Source organism: Salvelinus alpinus, chromosome 8 (genome assembly GCF_045679555.1).
Source record: "Salvelinus alpinus chromosome 8, SLU_Salpinus.1, whole genome shotgun sequence".
Lineage (NCBI taxonomy): Eukaryota > Metazoa > Chordata > Actinopteri > Salmoniformes > Salmonidae > Salvelinus > Salvelinus alpinus.
The window spans coordinates 25730377-25744802 of record NC_092093.1 but is presented as its reverse complement, the minus strand read 5'-3'; the positions used below and the strand labels follow the sequence as shown (position 1 = coordinate 25744802).

At 44.1% G+C, this 14426-nt stretch overlaps 2 protein-coding genes across 3 annotated transcripts in view; one reads left to right on the top strand and one right to left on the bottom strand.

Moving 5' to 3' along the window:
• Positions 1-342: 342 nt before the first annotated feature.
• On the top strand, positions 343-13719 carry LOC139582788 (cytochrome P450 2K6-like). The gene is made up of 10 exons (XM_071413122.1): positions 343-604; positions 1688-2003; positions 9772-9934; positions 10248-10397; positions 10576-10736; positions 11653-11826; positions 12041-12182; positions 12426-12610; positions 12789-12930; positions 13111-13719. Exons 2-10 carry the CDS (start codon positions 1812-1814, stop codon positions 13305-13307), a joined length of 1506 nt encoding a protein of 501 aa, XP_071269223.1. The 5' UTR covers positions 343-604; positions 1688-1811; the 3' UTR covers positions 13308-13719.
• LOC139582786 (structural maintenance of chromosomes protein 6) overlaps positions 13545-14426 on the bottom strand; it is a 19037-nt gene continuing 18155 nt past the window's right edge. For both annotated transcript variants that reach the window (XM_071413119.1, XM_071413120.1), the window contains exon 27: positions 13545-14105. In XM_071413119.1, the coding sequence (XP_071269220.1) occupies positions 13994-14105 (112 nt within the window). In that variant the 3' untranslated portion in view covers positions 13545-13993. The remainder of the gene's footprint in view (positions 14106-14426) is intronic.

Below are 14426 nucleotides of genomic sequence, written 5' to 3'. Positions count from 1 at the left end.
TGCCCTTAAAGATGTAGTCAGACTGGTTTGTGCAGGAAGTTGTGTTGCATACACACATGATTTGTCTTTAACCTGCTAATTCATTGTAACATAATCTTGTGGATTAGAACCGCAGATTTATATACTATATAGGCCTAAATTGTGTTAAAAAGCAATACCCATAGCCATAGTGAAATGAGACATATAACGGGCCCATAATGAAGTAAATTGGACCCTCAGGTCCCTGCCTGCCCAGCTACAACGCAATGCCGCCCTCTATCGGGCACATGAAGTAGAAGTAGGTTCAGGTGCATTTCTAGAAACCGATCCACAGTCAGTTTGTGTTTTAATGACAAGAGAGTGGAGCAAAGGTAATATGTAATATGCCCTTGGTGGTTTAGTGGAAATATTACCCTGGTGGTTTAGTAGAAATATGACCTTGGTGGTAAGCAAGTTTCTAGATTTATTAAAGCCTGGTTGGCGCACGACCCACATGACTAGAGAGCGAGCTGTGAATTTGAGAGCTGGTGTCAGACAGTCTAAATATATAAAGTTCTGGAAAACAGTGAACTGAAGCCTCAGGAGCAAGGAGAGGGCAGAGGACACAACAACTCATTTCCTTCAGGTAGGATATTTATTCTTGCAAATTGCTTTAATTATTAAGCCTCGTAATTTTTCATGATATGATCAATGTTTTCTAATGCAGAAATTATATGGGAAAGGACATGTCAGACAAATAAAAGTAGTGAAGTTCTTTCATGGAGAGTGAATGTTTTTTCATTCATGTGCTGTTAAAGTGATTTAATTCCTATATGTTTATCAACCAATTCAATTAAAACACTCTGCCCATACATAAGAATTTGTAAGATACTTATCAGCATTAAATGGACAGAAACCAGTCTCAAAATCAATCAATCAATAGCGTTTATTCTCGAGAGTACTGACCATAGTACAATTTACATCAGGTTATATAATAATAATGATGTCATAGGTTTTAAAATGTCCTTCCTCCTCTCGGATACAATAGCAGTACAGTTAGCGTTCTTATTTTGTCTGCCACCTGTTAGACAATCTGCAACCAACCCAAGGTCTCTCCCCTCCCTGGGTAGAGACAGAATTTCCTGTAAGGAACACATCATTCCAGCCTGTCTGAAGATAACTCCATTCTTTCTAACAAGGAACACATTATATTCAACATTATGATTCATAGGTTCATTCATCCATACAGTAACATAGTAGTATTCTGTTTAGTTATAATTCTAAGTCAAATGTATACATATTTTAGTCATTTATTCATAAAAATCCCGTAACATGTGCCCATAGTCAGTTCAAGAGAACTACGTGAAAGATTTATACAAGTAAACAAGTCCACTTTAACAGTGAGACATAAACAAATGAAATCAGTGTATAAATTATTATATATTTTTTCTACAGGAGTATCAGACGTGGGTATTATGCCCATTTTCATGTGGCAAAAATAATATTTGCTGGATTTGATCTGTAACATACACAATTAATATAAACACAAACATCCTAACTTGAAATAAAGATTCTCAAAGTTGGCATTTTATGCGCTGTGTAAATTCCTGAAAAGCAGTCCTTATTCTTCATGAGAGGCCCAATCGACTTACTTCCAAATACTGTCCATAAAGAGAAACTTTTACCCTGGCCAGTATTTTAATGCAGTCTCTTCTTTATGTTTTTGCAGGAGCTTTCAAAAGAACGGCGGATACAGTAGTATTCCTGGAATGACTATGAACCACGGCCTCTAACAATATTTATTTCAAAGACATCCCAAATTTAGTCTGAAAAAAAAAGATTAAAAACAAAATATGTCTGTTCTAGAATTATTTTCACTAAGTGGCATGTCCATTATGTTTATTACCCTGAATTTAATCATCCTCATTTTCATCATTAATCGAAACACAAACCCTAAGAACTTCCCTCCAGGCCCCAGAGGTCTACCGCTGCTGGGGAACACCCTCAACCTGGACCTGAAGAGACCCTACCAAACCATGATGGAGGTAAGAACCCCTCTTTAAAATCCCTATCAACCTTGATGGAGGTAAGCACCCCTCTATAAAGACCCTATCAGACCTTGATGGAGGTACAAACCCATCCATAAAGACCCCATCAGACCTTGATGGAGGTAAGAACCCCTCTACACAGACACTATCAGTGACCCTGATCTGTTTCACCTGTCTTTGTGCTTGTCTCCACCCTCCAGGTGTCGCCCATCTTCCCCATTATCCCCGGTGTATTTTTACCTGTGTTCTCTGTTTGTCTGTTGCCAGTTCGTCTGGTTGGTGAAACCTACCAGCGTTTGTTACCCTGCTCCTGCCTGTTTCTTGATCCTGCTTTCTAGTTCTTCCCGGTTTTGACCGTTCTGCCTGCCCTGACCCTGAGCCTGCCGCCGTTCTGTACCTTGCCCCGCCTCACTGGATTATTGACCCCTGTCTGCCTTTGACCTGTCGTTTGCCTGCCCCTGTATTAGAAATTAACTTTTGTTACTTCGACACTGTCTGCATCTGTGTCATACTTGAAACGTGATAGTACGATCTGGCATGACTGACCCAGCAGACTCGGACAAGCTCCGCAACGCCCTCTCCTCTCAAGGAGTCACCATTGGAAGGCACGAGGAGTTGCTTCTTGGTCTTATGGAAGTTTTCCAGACCTTGGCCGAAGCCATGACCAAGCATTGAACACATTGCAGGAGCAATTGCGTGGGTTGTCTGTTAGGCAACCTACCACAACAGTAACCTCCTAGCCATTCAGTAACCTGGCTATTAGCAGCGCCACCTCCCTGTCACCCCGGTTTCTCGAGCACTTCGATGGAGAGTCGGGCACCCGTTGGGCATTTCTCACTCAAGAGTTCACTCATCATCAAACTGCAGCCCTCCTCCTTCCCCTCGGACCGCTCTAAGATAGTGTACCTCATCACGCTGATGTCCGGGAGGGCTCTCGCCTTGGCTACGGCAGTATGGGAACAACAGTCGGCGTATGCTTCAGTCTGGAGGAGTTTCTGGCAGAGGTAAAGAAAGTTTTTGATGCTCCATTGTTCGGAAGAGAGGCTTCCCGGAAGTAACTCCAGCTTCGGCAAGGCTCCCTCAGTGTGGCAGACTAAGCAGTGGATTTCCGCACGTTGACAGCTGAGAGTGCCTGGAACCCGGAAGCACTGTTCGACATGTTCCTGCACAGAGTATCGGAGGAAGTAAAGGACGAGCTTGCAGCCCGGTAACTACAGATAAATCTCGACTCGCTCATCACCTTGACCATTCGGATCGATGGGCGACTACGGGAACGAAGGAAGGAGAGGAGATTCGATTTCACTCGTCCGTCCAAGGATTCCACCTCGCCTCCGAGTTATCCCGGAAGTCCCAGACGGCTCTGGGAGTTCCCCCGGGAGCCTCCGAAGACTGCCGATTCACCTCTTCCCGAGCCCATGTACAGTTGAAGTCGGAAGTTTCCATACACCGTAGCCAAATACATTTAAACTCAATTTTTCACAATTGCTGACATTTAATCCTAGTAAAAATTCCCTGTCTTAGGTCAGTTAGGATCACCACTTTATTTTAAGAATGTGAAATGTTAGAATAATAGTAGATAGAATAATTTATTTCACATTCCCAGTGGGTCAGAAGTTTACATACACTCAATTAGTATTTGGTAGCATTGCCTTTAAATTGTTTAACTTGGGTCAAACGTTTTGGGTAGCCTTCAACAAGCTTCCCATAATAAGTTGGGTGAATTTTGTCCCATTCCTCCTGATAGAGCTGGTGTAACTGAGTCAGGTTTGTAGGCCTCCTTGCTCGCACACACTTTTTCAGTTCTGCCCACAAATGTTCTATAGGATTGAGGTCAGGGCTTTGTGATGGCCACTCTAATACCTTGACTTTGTTGTCCTTAAGCCATTTTGCCACAACTTTGGAAGTATGCTTGGGGTCATTGTCCATTTGGAAGACCCATTTGCGACCAAGCTTTAAATTCCTGACTTATGTCCTGAGATGTTGCTTCAATATATCCACATAATTTTCCTACCTCATGATGCCATCTGTTTTGTAAAGTGCACCAGTCATCCCTGCAGCAAAGCACCCCCACAACATGATGCTGCCACCCCCGTGCTTCACGGTTGGGATGGTGTTCTTCAGCTTGCAAGCCTCCCCCTTTTTCCTCCAAACATAACGATGGTCATTATGGCCAAACAGTTCTATTTGTGTTTCATTAGACCAGAGGACATTTCTCCAAAAAGTACAATCTTTGACCTCATGTGCAGTTGCAAATCGTAGTCTGGCTTTTGTATGGTGGTTTTGGAGCAGTGGCTTCTTCCTTGCTGAGCGGCCTTTCAGGTTATGTCAATATAGGACACGTTTTACAGTGGATATAGATACTTTGTACTTGTTTCCTCCAGCATCTTCACAAGGTCCTTTGCTGTTGTTCTGGGATTGATTTGCACCTTCCGCACCAAAGTACGTTGATCTCTAGGAGACAGAACGTGTCTCCTTCTTGAGCGATATGACGGCTGTGTTTATACTTGTGTACTATTGTTTGTTCAGATGAACGTGATGCCTTTAGGCGTTTGAAAATTGCTCCCAAGGATGAACCAGGCCTGTGGAGGTCTACAATTTTTTTTTCTGAGGTCTTGGCTGATTTCTTTTGATTTTCCCGTGATGTCAAGCAAAGATACACATCCACAGGTACACCTCCAATTGACTCAAATGATGTCAATTAGCCCATCAGAAGCTTCTAAAGCCATGACATAATTTTCTGGTATTTTCCAAGTTGTTTAAAGGCACATTCAACTTAGTGTATGTAAACTTCTGACCCACTGGAATTGTGATACAGTGAATTATAAGTGAAATAATCTGTCTGTAAACAATTGTTGGAAAAATGACTTGTGTCATGCACAAAGTAGATGTCCTAACCGACTTGCCAAAACTATAGTTTGTTAACAAGACATTTGTGGAGTGGTTGAAAGATGAGTTTTAATGACTCCAACCTAAGTGCATGTAAACTTATGACTTCAACTGTAACTAGGCAGAGCTAGGCTGTCTCCAGCTGAACGGCTAAACAGGCTTCAGATTAACTTCTTATGGCTGCAATCCCGTTAACGGGATGATATGAAAACAGCCAGTGAAAGTGCAGGGCGCCAAGTTCAAACAACAGAAATATCATAATTAAAATTCCTCAAACATACATGTATCTTATACCACTTTAAAGGTAATCTTGTTGTTAATCCCACCAAAGTGGTGTCCGATTTCAAAGAGGCTTTTCAGCGAAAGCACCACAAACGATTATGTTAGGTCACCACCAACTCACAGAAAAATTCAGCCATTTTTCCAGCCAAAGAGAGTAGTCACAAAAAGCACAAATAGAGATAAAATTAATCACTAACCTTTTATGATCTTCATCAGATGACACTCATAGGACTTCATGTTACACAATACATATATGTCTTGTTCGATTAAGTTCATATTTATATCCAAAAACCTCAGTTTACAATGGCGCCATGTTCAGAAATGCCTCCAAAATATCCAGAGAAATTGCAGAGCCACGTCAAAAAACAGAAATACTCATCATAAACTTTTATGAAAGATACATGTTTTACATAGAATTAAAAATACACTTGTTCTTAATGCAACCGCTGTGTCAGATTTCAAAAAGCTTTACGGCAAAACACAATATTCAATAATCTGAAAACAGTGTTCAACCACAAAAGTAAGCTATACAGTTACCCGCCAAATTGTGCAGTCAACAAAACTCATAAAAACCATAATAAATCTTCACTTACCTTTGCTGATCTTCGTCGGAATGCACTCCCAGGACTCCCACTTCCACAAGAAATGTTTGTTTTGTTCGGTAATATCCATCATTTATGTCCAAATAGCTATTTTTGGTAGCGTGTTTGGTAAACAAATCCAACGTCAGAAAGCGCGTTCACTAAATGCTGACGAAATGTCCAAAAGTTCCGTAACAGTCAGTAGAAACATGTCAAACGATGTATTGAATCAATCTTTAGAATGTTTTTAACATAAATCTTGAATAACGTTCCAACCGAAGAATTACATTGACTTCAGATGAGCGATTGAACAGAGCTCCCTCTCATGTGAACGCGCATGGTCAAAGCATGGTCAGGTCATGGCAGACCTGACTAATTCCCCTCTCATTCGACCCCCCTTCACAGTAGAGGCATCAGACAAGGTTCTACAGACTGTTGACATCTAGTGGAAGCCGTAGGAAGTGCAAACTCATCCATATCTCACTGTGATTTCAATGGGATCTTGGTTGAAAATCGACCAGCCTCAGAATTCCCACTTCCTGTTTGGATTTGTTTTCCACTTCCTGTTTTTCTCAGGGTTTTGCCTGCCATATGAGTTCTGTTATACTCACATACATAATTCAAACAGTTTTAGAAACTTCAGAGTGTTTTCTATCCAATACTAATAATATGCATATATTAGCAACTATGACTGAGGAGCATGCCGTTTACTCTGGGCACCTTTCATCCAAGCTACTCAATACTGCCCCTGCAGCCATAAGAAGTTAAGAGCTGCCTGTATTGCGGGACTACTGGTTATTTTGTCTCCACCTGTCCACTAAAAGACCATGCTCACCGGTAGGAGCAAATACTCTGGTGGGCCATACAGAGAACTTTTCCTCTCCCCTTACTCGCACCCCTTTTCATGTCATGTTGCTGTGGGGGAACCAGTCGAAATCTCTCCTGGTGCTCATTGACTCTTGGGCTGATGAGAGCTTTATGGACGCTACCTTGGCTTCCGAGCTGGATATCCCCACTCAGCCCCTCTCCATTCCCATGAACGTTAGATCACTGGACGGGCGCTCTATACGCTGGGTCACCCATATGCCACCTCCATCAACCTACGTGTGTCAGAGAACCACAGCGAGACAATCCAGTTCCTGCTCATTAAGTCTCCTCAGGTTCCCGTGGTATTGGGATTCTCCTGGCGACACAATCCCCTCATTGACTGGTCTGCCGGTGCCATCATGGGTTGGAGCTCGTTCTGCCACGCCCATTGCCTGAAGTCAACGCAGTCTGCCCCGGGACATCTTCCTGGGTGCTCGGAAGTTGCCCCGGACCTCTCCGTCATTCCCGCGGAGTACCAGGACCTCCGAGAGGTGTTCAGTAAGGCCCTGGCCACGACCATATGACTGCGGGATTGACCTTCTCCCAGGCACCACTCTGCCCCGGGGATGACTGTACTCTCTGTCGGGTCCGGAGACCAAGGCTATGGAGACCTACATTGAGGACTCCCTAGCTGCCGGGTTCATCCATCCTTCTGCCTCCCCCGCCGGTGCAGGGTTCTTCTTTGTGGAGAAAAAGGACAAAACCCTGCACCTGTGCATCGACTACCGGGGTCTCAACGACATCACGGTGAAGAATCACTACCCGCTACCTCTCATCTCCTCGACCTTCGAGCCGCTCCAGGGGGCCACCGTGTTCTCCAAGCTGGACCTACGGAACGCCTACCACCTGGTGCGGATACGGGAAGGGGACGAGTGGAAGACTGCCTTTAACACGACCAGTGGTCACTACGAGTATCTGGTCATGCCATTTAGCCTTACCAACGCCCCTACTGTGTTCCAGGCTCTGGTTAATGATGTTCTCTGCGACATGTTGAACCGGTTCGTCTTCCTCGATGACATCCTCGTCTTCTCCCGCTCTACCCAAGAACACGTGCTCCACGTCCAACAAGTTCTCCAACGCCTCCTGGAAAACCAGCTTTTTGTAAAAGCAGAGAAGTGCCAATTCCATCGCTCCACCATCCCCGTTCTGGGTTACTGTTACGTTCCCCAGTTTCTGTGTTGTGGTTTTGTTGGTATGTGTGTGTTTCAGGAAATGGCTTCCTGAAATTCCCTCAAGCAGCTGATTGGTCGGCCCCCATTTGATGATTGGAGCTGACCCTGCCCTCTCGTCAGAAACAGCTGTCTTCAATTACAGACTCCTTCTGAAGCAATATAAGCCAGTGTTATGTTGCTCAGAAGAGAGCTGAGGGTGATATCCTGTGTTGGTTGTTTCTCAGATAGAGCTGAGGGTTATATCATATGTTGGTTGTTTCTCAGAAGGAGATGATTAGTATGTCCTGTGTTGGTTGTTGCTGAGAGAGAGATTATGGTTATGTTCTGTGGTTGTTGCTGAGAGGGCTAATTGGTATGTCCTATGTTGGTTGTTGCTGAGCGAGAGCTTATTAGTATGTCCTGTGTTTGTCAATAGGACGCCGTTTAAAAAAAATGATTGACATTGTTTGTGTAATTCTGTTTCATTTGTTCCCAGGGGGGAAGGGGAAGGCACCTAGGGAGTGCTTAGGTAAGAGGCCCGCGGGCATACATAACCCGTAGTATTCACTGTCTATGCACACTAGGTAAGACCTGGGCGGACCACCCCCTGTATTTTGGTTAGCGCACCAGGTGGTGCTAAGTTAAGTAGTGGGTAGGCAGGTAAGGTAGGAGAGGGGGCTTTGACATTTACTTTCTTTGCTTTGGTTCCGTTCAGCCCCTTTCCCCCAAATTTACCGTGAGAAGGAATAAATTCCCAGTAAAGGGTCAATTCTCTGCCTTTGTCATCCTTACTCGCACCTACAGTCCCATACCTTTTCACTCCACGGGGAGTTTAGTTGTAGCAGGGTGTTGCGTTCCCTCTTCCTAGAGCCGTACGTAACAGTTACATATTCGCTGCAGGGAGCATACAGATGGATCTCGGGAAGGTGAGAGCGGTGGTGGATTGGCCCCAGCCTACGTCCAGAGAACAGCTGCAACGTTTCCTTGTATTCGCCAACTTTTATCGCCACTTTATCTGGGGCTACAGCACCCTGGCTTCCCACCTGTCTGCACTCACCTCTCCCCAAGGTTCCGTTCACGTGGTCCCTAGCTGCTGACCGGGCGTTCTGGGATCTCAAACACCGCTTCACCACAGCTCCCATCTTGGTTCATCCTGACCTGTCCCGCCTTCGTGGTGGAGGCCGATGCTTCAGATGTCGGAGTGGGGGCTGTCCTGTCCCAGCGGTCTGCCCTGGACCTCAAGTTACATCCCTGCGCCGCCTTCTCCCACCGCCTCAATGCCACAGAGAGGAACTACGATGTGGTAAATCCACTCACTTCATTCCTCTCCCCAAGCTACGCTCTGCCAAGGAGACGGCCAGGCTCAGGGTGCAGCACGTCTTCCGGATCCATAGACTGCCAGTTGATATGGTCTCCGACCGGGGTCCTCAGTTCTCATCCCGGTTCTGGTCATTGGATCGTCAGCCAGCCTGTCCTCCGTGTTCCACCCCCAGTCCAATGGCCAGACCCTACCAGACCTTGTTGGATGGAAGAATCCCTCTGACAAAAAAATACCCTGTTATTCAGCCTCTGTTTGACAAGACAACGGCTACAGCATAGGAGCTGGCTATACAACACAAACATATCTGGAACCAGGCTATGCTTTTTCTGCTTCTTTATCAGAACAATTTAACCCAGGTGCTTTGCTTGAACTATGAGTTCTTGACCACTTCATATCTATCCATCTTTGCCCAAAATGTACTCTCCACTACTCCCCTCACAAAATTCCTGTTTAGGCAATATTAACTGTTAGTTTGTCTCTAAGGATGTACAAAATATCCACGGAACTGGTGCATATTGGAACATGTTGTTGCTTGCATGCCTCGAAGATGATTTTGTTACACTTTAACAGAGATAGGACAAAAAGGAAACACATTATAATGATATATTTCATTCCCATGGGACATGATGTGATATTTGTGTTCCCTCTCACTTACCCCCCCCCCCTCTTCTCCCCAGATGAAGGACAAGTTTGGCCCAGTGTTCAGTATTCAGATGGGCTTGCGTAAGATCGTGGTTCTATGTGGCTATGAGATGGTGAAGGAGGCCTTGGTCACTCAGGCTGATCAATTTGCAGAGCGGCCAGACATCCCACTATACAAACAGATCACCAGAGGAAACGGTACAGGCCAACCCTAACTGACCAAAATCTCTTTAATAGATCAAGAACCACATTATCTGTCTTGATTCTAGGCCCAAGCATGTTTTTATGTCAACCATTCAGTGTTCACAATGGCAGTTTACAGTGACAAGCAATATCTTTTATCTTAACGCAATGGCATGGCATTTTAAGTGGATAACTGCTGGGTAAAATCCATCCCACAGCAAACCTACAGGTCCACATAAAAAAGCAAAGGAATACTTTAGGTACCTACAATTATTCCTTATAACAGAATCTGTGACATTCTGACAATGTATCCTCCCCGTCAAAACAGGAATCATATTCGGCCATGGGGACTCCTGGAGGACCATCCGGAGGTTCACTCTGATGGTGCTCAGGGATTTGGGAATGGGAAAGAGGAACATCGAGGAGAAAATCATTGAAGAGTCAGAAAACCTTGTAAAAAGCTTTGCAGCTCATAACGGTGAGGCCATATTGGATCTGAAGATAAAACTACAAATACATAGATTATTCAACAGCCACACAAAATGCTACACATAGAACAATAAAAAAACACTCTTCAGCACATCATTGAATGAATTAACTTTGATTTTATTGACATTAATTCATGTGTTTTTATGAAACTATTGTGGCTGAGCCAGGTGATGGCTTCCAGACCACCATTCCTCTGAACGCGGCAGCATCCAACATCATCGTCTCTCTGATCATGGGCCACAGGATGGAGTATGATGACCCCATCTTTATGAAGCTCTTGGAAATGAACTACGAAAGCTTCAGGCTGGCCAGTGGACCGTTCATTCAGGTATGATACTACATGACAGTATTTGGGATACTTGTTGTTCCTTTCCGTAGAGGTATTAAAATGCTGAATACTGTGGTGGAAATTCTGCCTTTAACTAATAATGAGGAGAGGCAAAGTCAATAATCAATCAAGGAATTACTTTTATTAAAAACATAATGAGGCTGGTCGCACCACCTACGCAGGTGAAATGGAAAGCCTGCTGTACAAAGAGTACGGAAGCCTTATATAGTCAAGCTATCTTATGCAAGCATCTGCAAAACACGTGATCTTATGTATGTGTGTACAGAAGGAGAGACGAAACTGGGTTACGGGGTACAGACTATAATGAAAAGGTTGTCTCAGTCTGTCGTAACTGAGTGAGGACAATACAGTAGGTGTCAAAGTGACAGGAAGTCACTCCAGACATACTTCCTCTAACAGTAGCTCAACGGTTCCCCCAAGTTGGACAAGCAAGCGTCTTTGAATGTTGGCCCAAATGATGTATGTCCTACGCCCACACACACAAAACACCTTTCACCCAGAAACAGGCTCCAAACAGAACAGTAGCTCTATCACAGGTGTGCAGAATAACACTTTGCCCTGTCTCCAGTTAAGCTAAGAGGAACCAGTTTGTTTTTGTCAACTTTTGGCTGAGCTCCCAGACATCATGGGGTCATACTACACACACAGAACAGTTAGAACAGGCCTCTACTAATACACACACACTATTTTCTGAGTTAGATTCTTTAACCATCTCAAGCCCAATGCCTAGGCTTAAAGAAGGATATTTTAGTACACATGCATTAGTAAGATTTAACAGAAAATGCCCGCACAATACACATTGTCATTGTAACATTGACGGAGTGAGTTGACAAGTCAAACAACTGCAGTGAATTTCTCACATATAAACATGGAATACCCATGCTTGATTCTCCAGCTGTACAACATGTACCCAGTGATCCACCCGCTGCCAGGGCCTCACCACAGAGTGCTGGCGTACCAGGACAACCTGAAGGCCTTCTTCAGGAAGAGTTTCATCCAGCACAGACAGATCCTGGATGAGAATAACTCCCGTAGCTACATCGACGCATTCCTCAACAAGCAGCATGAGGTGAACCCAGGGGTCAATGTCAGTCACACCAACTATGGGTCAAAATGCCCTTTTGTACTTGGAAACCCTTTTTGAGGGGGGATAGAGATGTGCTATAGATTTGCCAGAAATTGATTTGAAATTGCCGCTCCCACAATACAGCATAACTCACTTCCTAATGGTCTCATGTTGTCCCATACCTAATGCCTTTCCTCAACTAAAATATATCCATTAGGAAAAGGATAATCCCTCTTCCCACTTTCATGAGTGGAACCTCCTGTGTTCCGTCACCAACATGTTTGTGGCTGGGACGGAAACCACCTCCAGCACCCTGGCCTGGGCTTTGGTCATCATGATCAAGTATCCTGAAATACAGAGTGAGTGAAACCACGTCATGTCACCAGCCATTTTGGATCAATGAGAAAAATAAGTTAAAAGTAATAGGCTACCATAAAGCTACCACCTTCTCATTCCACGGCATAAAAGTGTAATATGAAACAAACATACAAACTGGGATTGACTAACAAATGTTTAAAATAGAGAAGGTGCATATAAATACAGACAGAGGTGAAATCTCACAAGCCCTCCTTATACTTGGTCTACTTCTTACGTCCTCTCAGGTAAGGTCCATGAGGAGATAGACAAGGTGATTAGTGGTTCCACGCCAAGGATCCAGCACAGGCAGATGATGCCCTTCACCAACGCGGTGATCCACGAGACCCAGAGGTTCGCTGACATCCTGCCCATGGGCCTGCCACACGAGACCACAGCCGACGTCAGCCTCAAAGGCTTCTTCATACCTAAGGCAGACCCACTCACAACTAACTAGCAGACACTAACTAACCTGCACCTTTTAATGAATCAACAATAACCACAGTTAAGCAAGACAGTTGTGGTAAAGCGAAATATACTACCTGTCCCCCATATGGCACCAAACAGCCTTTCCTTGACAATGGCACATTTAAATTTGTGTATGTGTGTAGGGGACCTACATTATCCCACTGCTGAGGTCAGTGCACCGTGATAAGGCTCACTGGGAGAAGCCGGATGATTTTTACCCTCACCACTTTCTCAACGTCGATGACAAGTTTGTCAAGAGGGAGGCTTTCATGCCCTTCTCCGCAGGTAACAGGAGACAGGTTGTGAACGTACGACTGATCATCCTTATGTTCACCAGTTGTAGTAATTCAATAGTGTCCATGCCAATAGCTTAGCATTGCATTGTGTACTACTAGTAGAATTGTCACAAGCAAAAGTGAGTTTACACACTCATCCTCCAATTCCTCTGCCCATCTCTCTTCCCAGGTCGTAGAGTGTGTGTAGGCGAGACTCTGGCCCGCATGGAGCTCTTCCTCTTCTACACCTCCCTCATGCAGCGTTTTTCCTTCCTTCCCCCCATCGGGATGACTGCTGACGACGTGGACATCTCCACCTGCGGGGGCCTGAGCCTCACCGCCCCACCCATCAAAGTACGGGCCCTGCCTCGTTTCCATGACACCTAGGGAATTACCCCAACAGCCTTGTATTTCAGATTTTCCTGTGTTAAGGGCAGTTATCACTTTGAGATGTCAGTAAATCAGTAGGAGACCTCATCTGCCTTGAATCTAAAACACTCAGGACTAACCATTAAAAACATAACTGTACAAAACTAGTTTTGTAAAATGTAACTGTACTGACAATTATTGTAGTCAAGCAATGGATATAAATGTATCAAACTTATCTAGACAATGACAAGGTCATTTCAAAACCTAACAGATGTATAATTTTATTTTGTTAATGTCTGCAGAAACAGAACGATCGACTGAAACAATTTAGCAAACATGACAATTGTTTTAACAATAAAATCTGCACAAATATAACAGGTTGAGCTTCTGTTAGTCACTGGAAAAGCTAATTAAAGACTTCTCAAATCTCTGTCTTGCCATACAAAGTGTATCAAAAGGTGCTATTCCTCGTAACAAAATTAAGTGGGTACAAAGTTAGAAAAGAAAAAAGCATTTACAGAAGTAGTGTTTGGTAAAACATTGCAACACTAACTTAAGCAATAGCAGCATCAATAAATGCAAACTAGGTCATTATTTTTGTGTCTAGAATTTTAACTATAACAACACATTTAACTTAGAACAAATGTGAAACACAGACACATTTAGTGAGGACTTTGTAAAACAGTCTCAGGTTGACCTCTTCCTCACTCCTTCTCTTCCTCTTCCTCATTCCTCTGGCCAAAGGGAAGAGCCGTCTGGCCACGGTCCGGGTCTTTCAGCCGCAGGATCCGGATCAGGTTGTTGACTGGGAGAGAGCTATAGGGAAGACAACCACCAATCAATACATTTATTTTAAGTACACTATTTTTGATAAACTGAATATGCAAATGAGAGAATTAGGCAAAGCCATGATATAAATTAAGCAATAAGTCCCAGGGGGGTGTGGTACATGGCCAATATACCAATGCAAAGGGCTGTTTTAAGCACGACTCAACACGGAGTGCCCGGATACAGCCCTTAGATGTGGTATATTGGCCATATACCACAAACCCCTGGGGGTGCTTATTGCTAATATAAACTGGTTACCAACATAATTAGAGCAGTAAAAATATATGTTTAGTCATACCTGTGGTATAC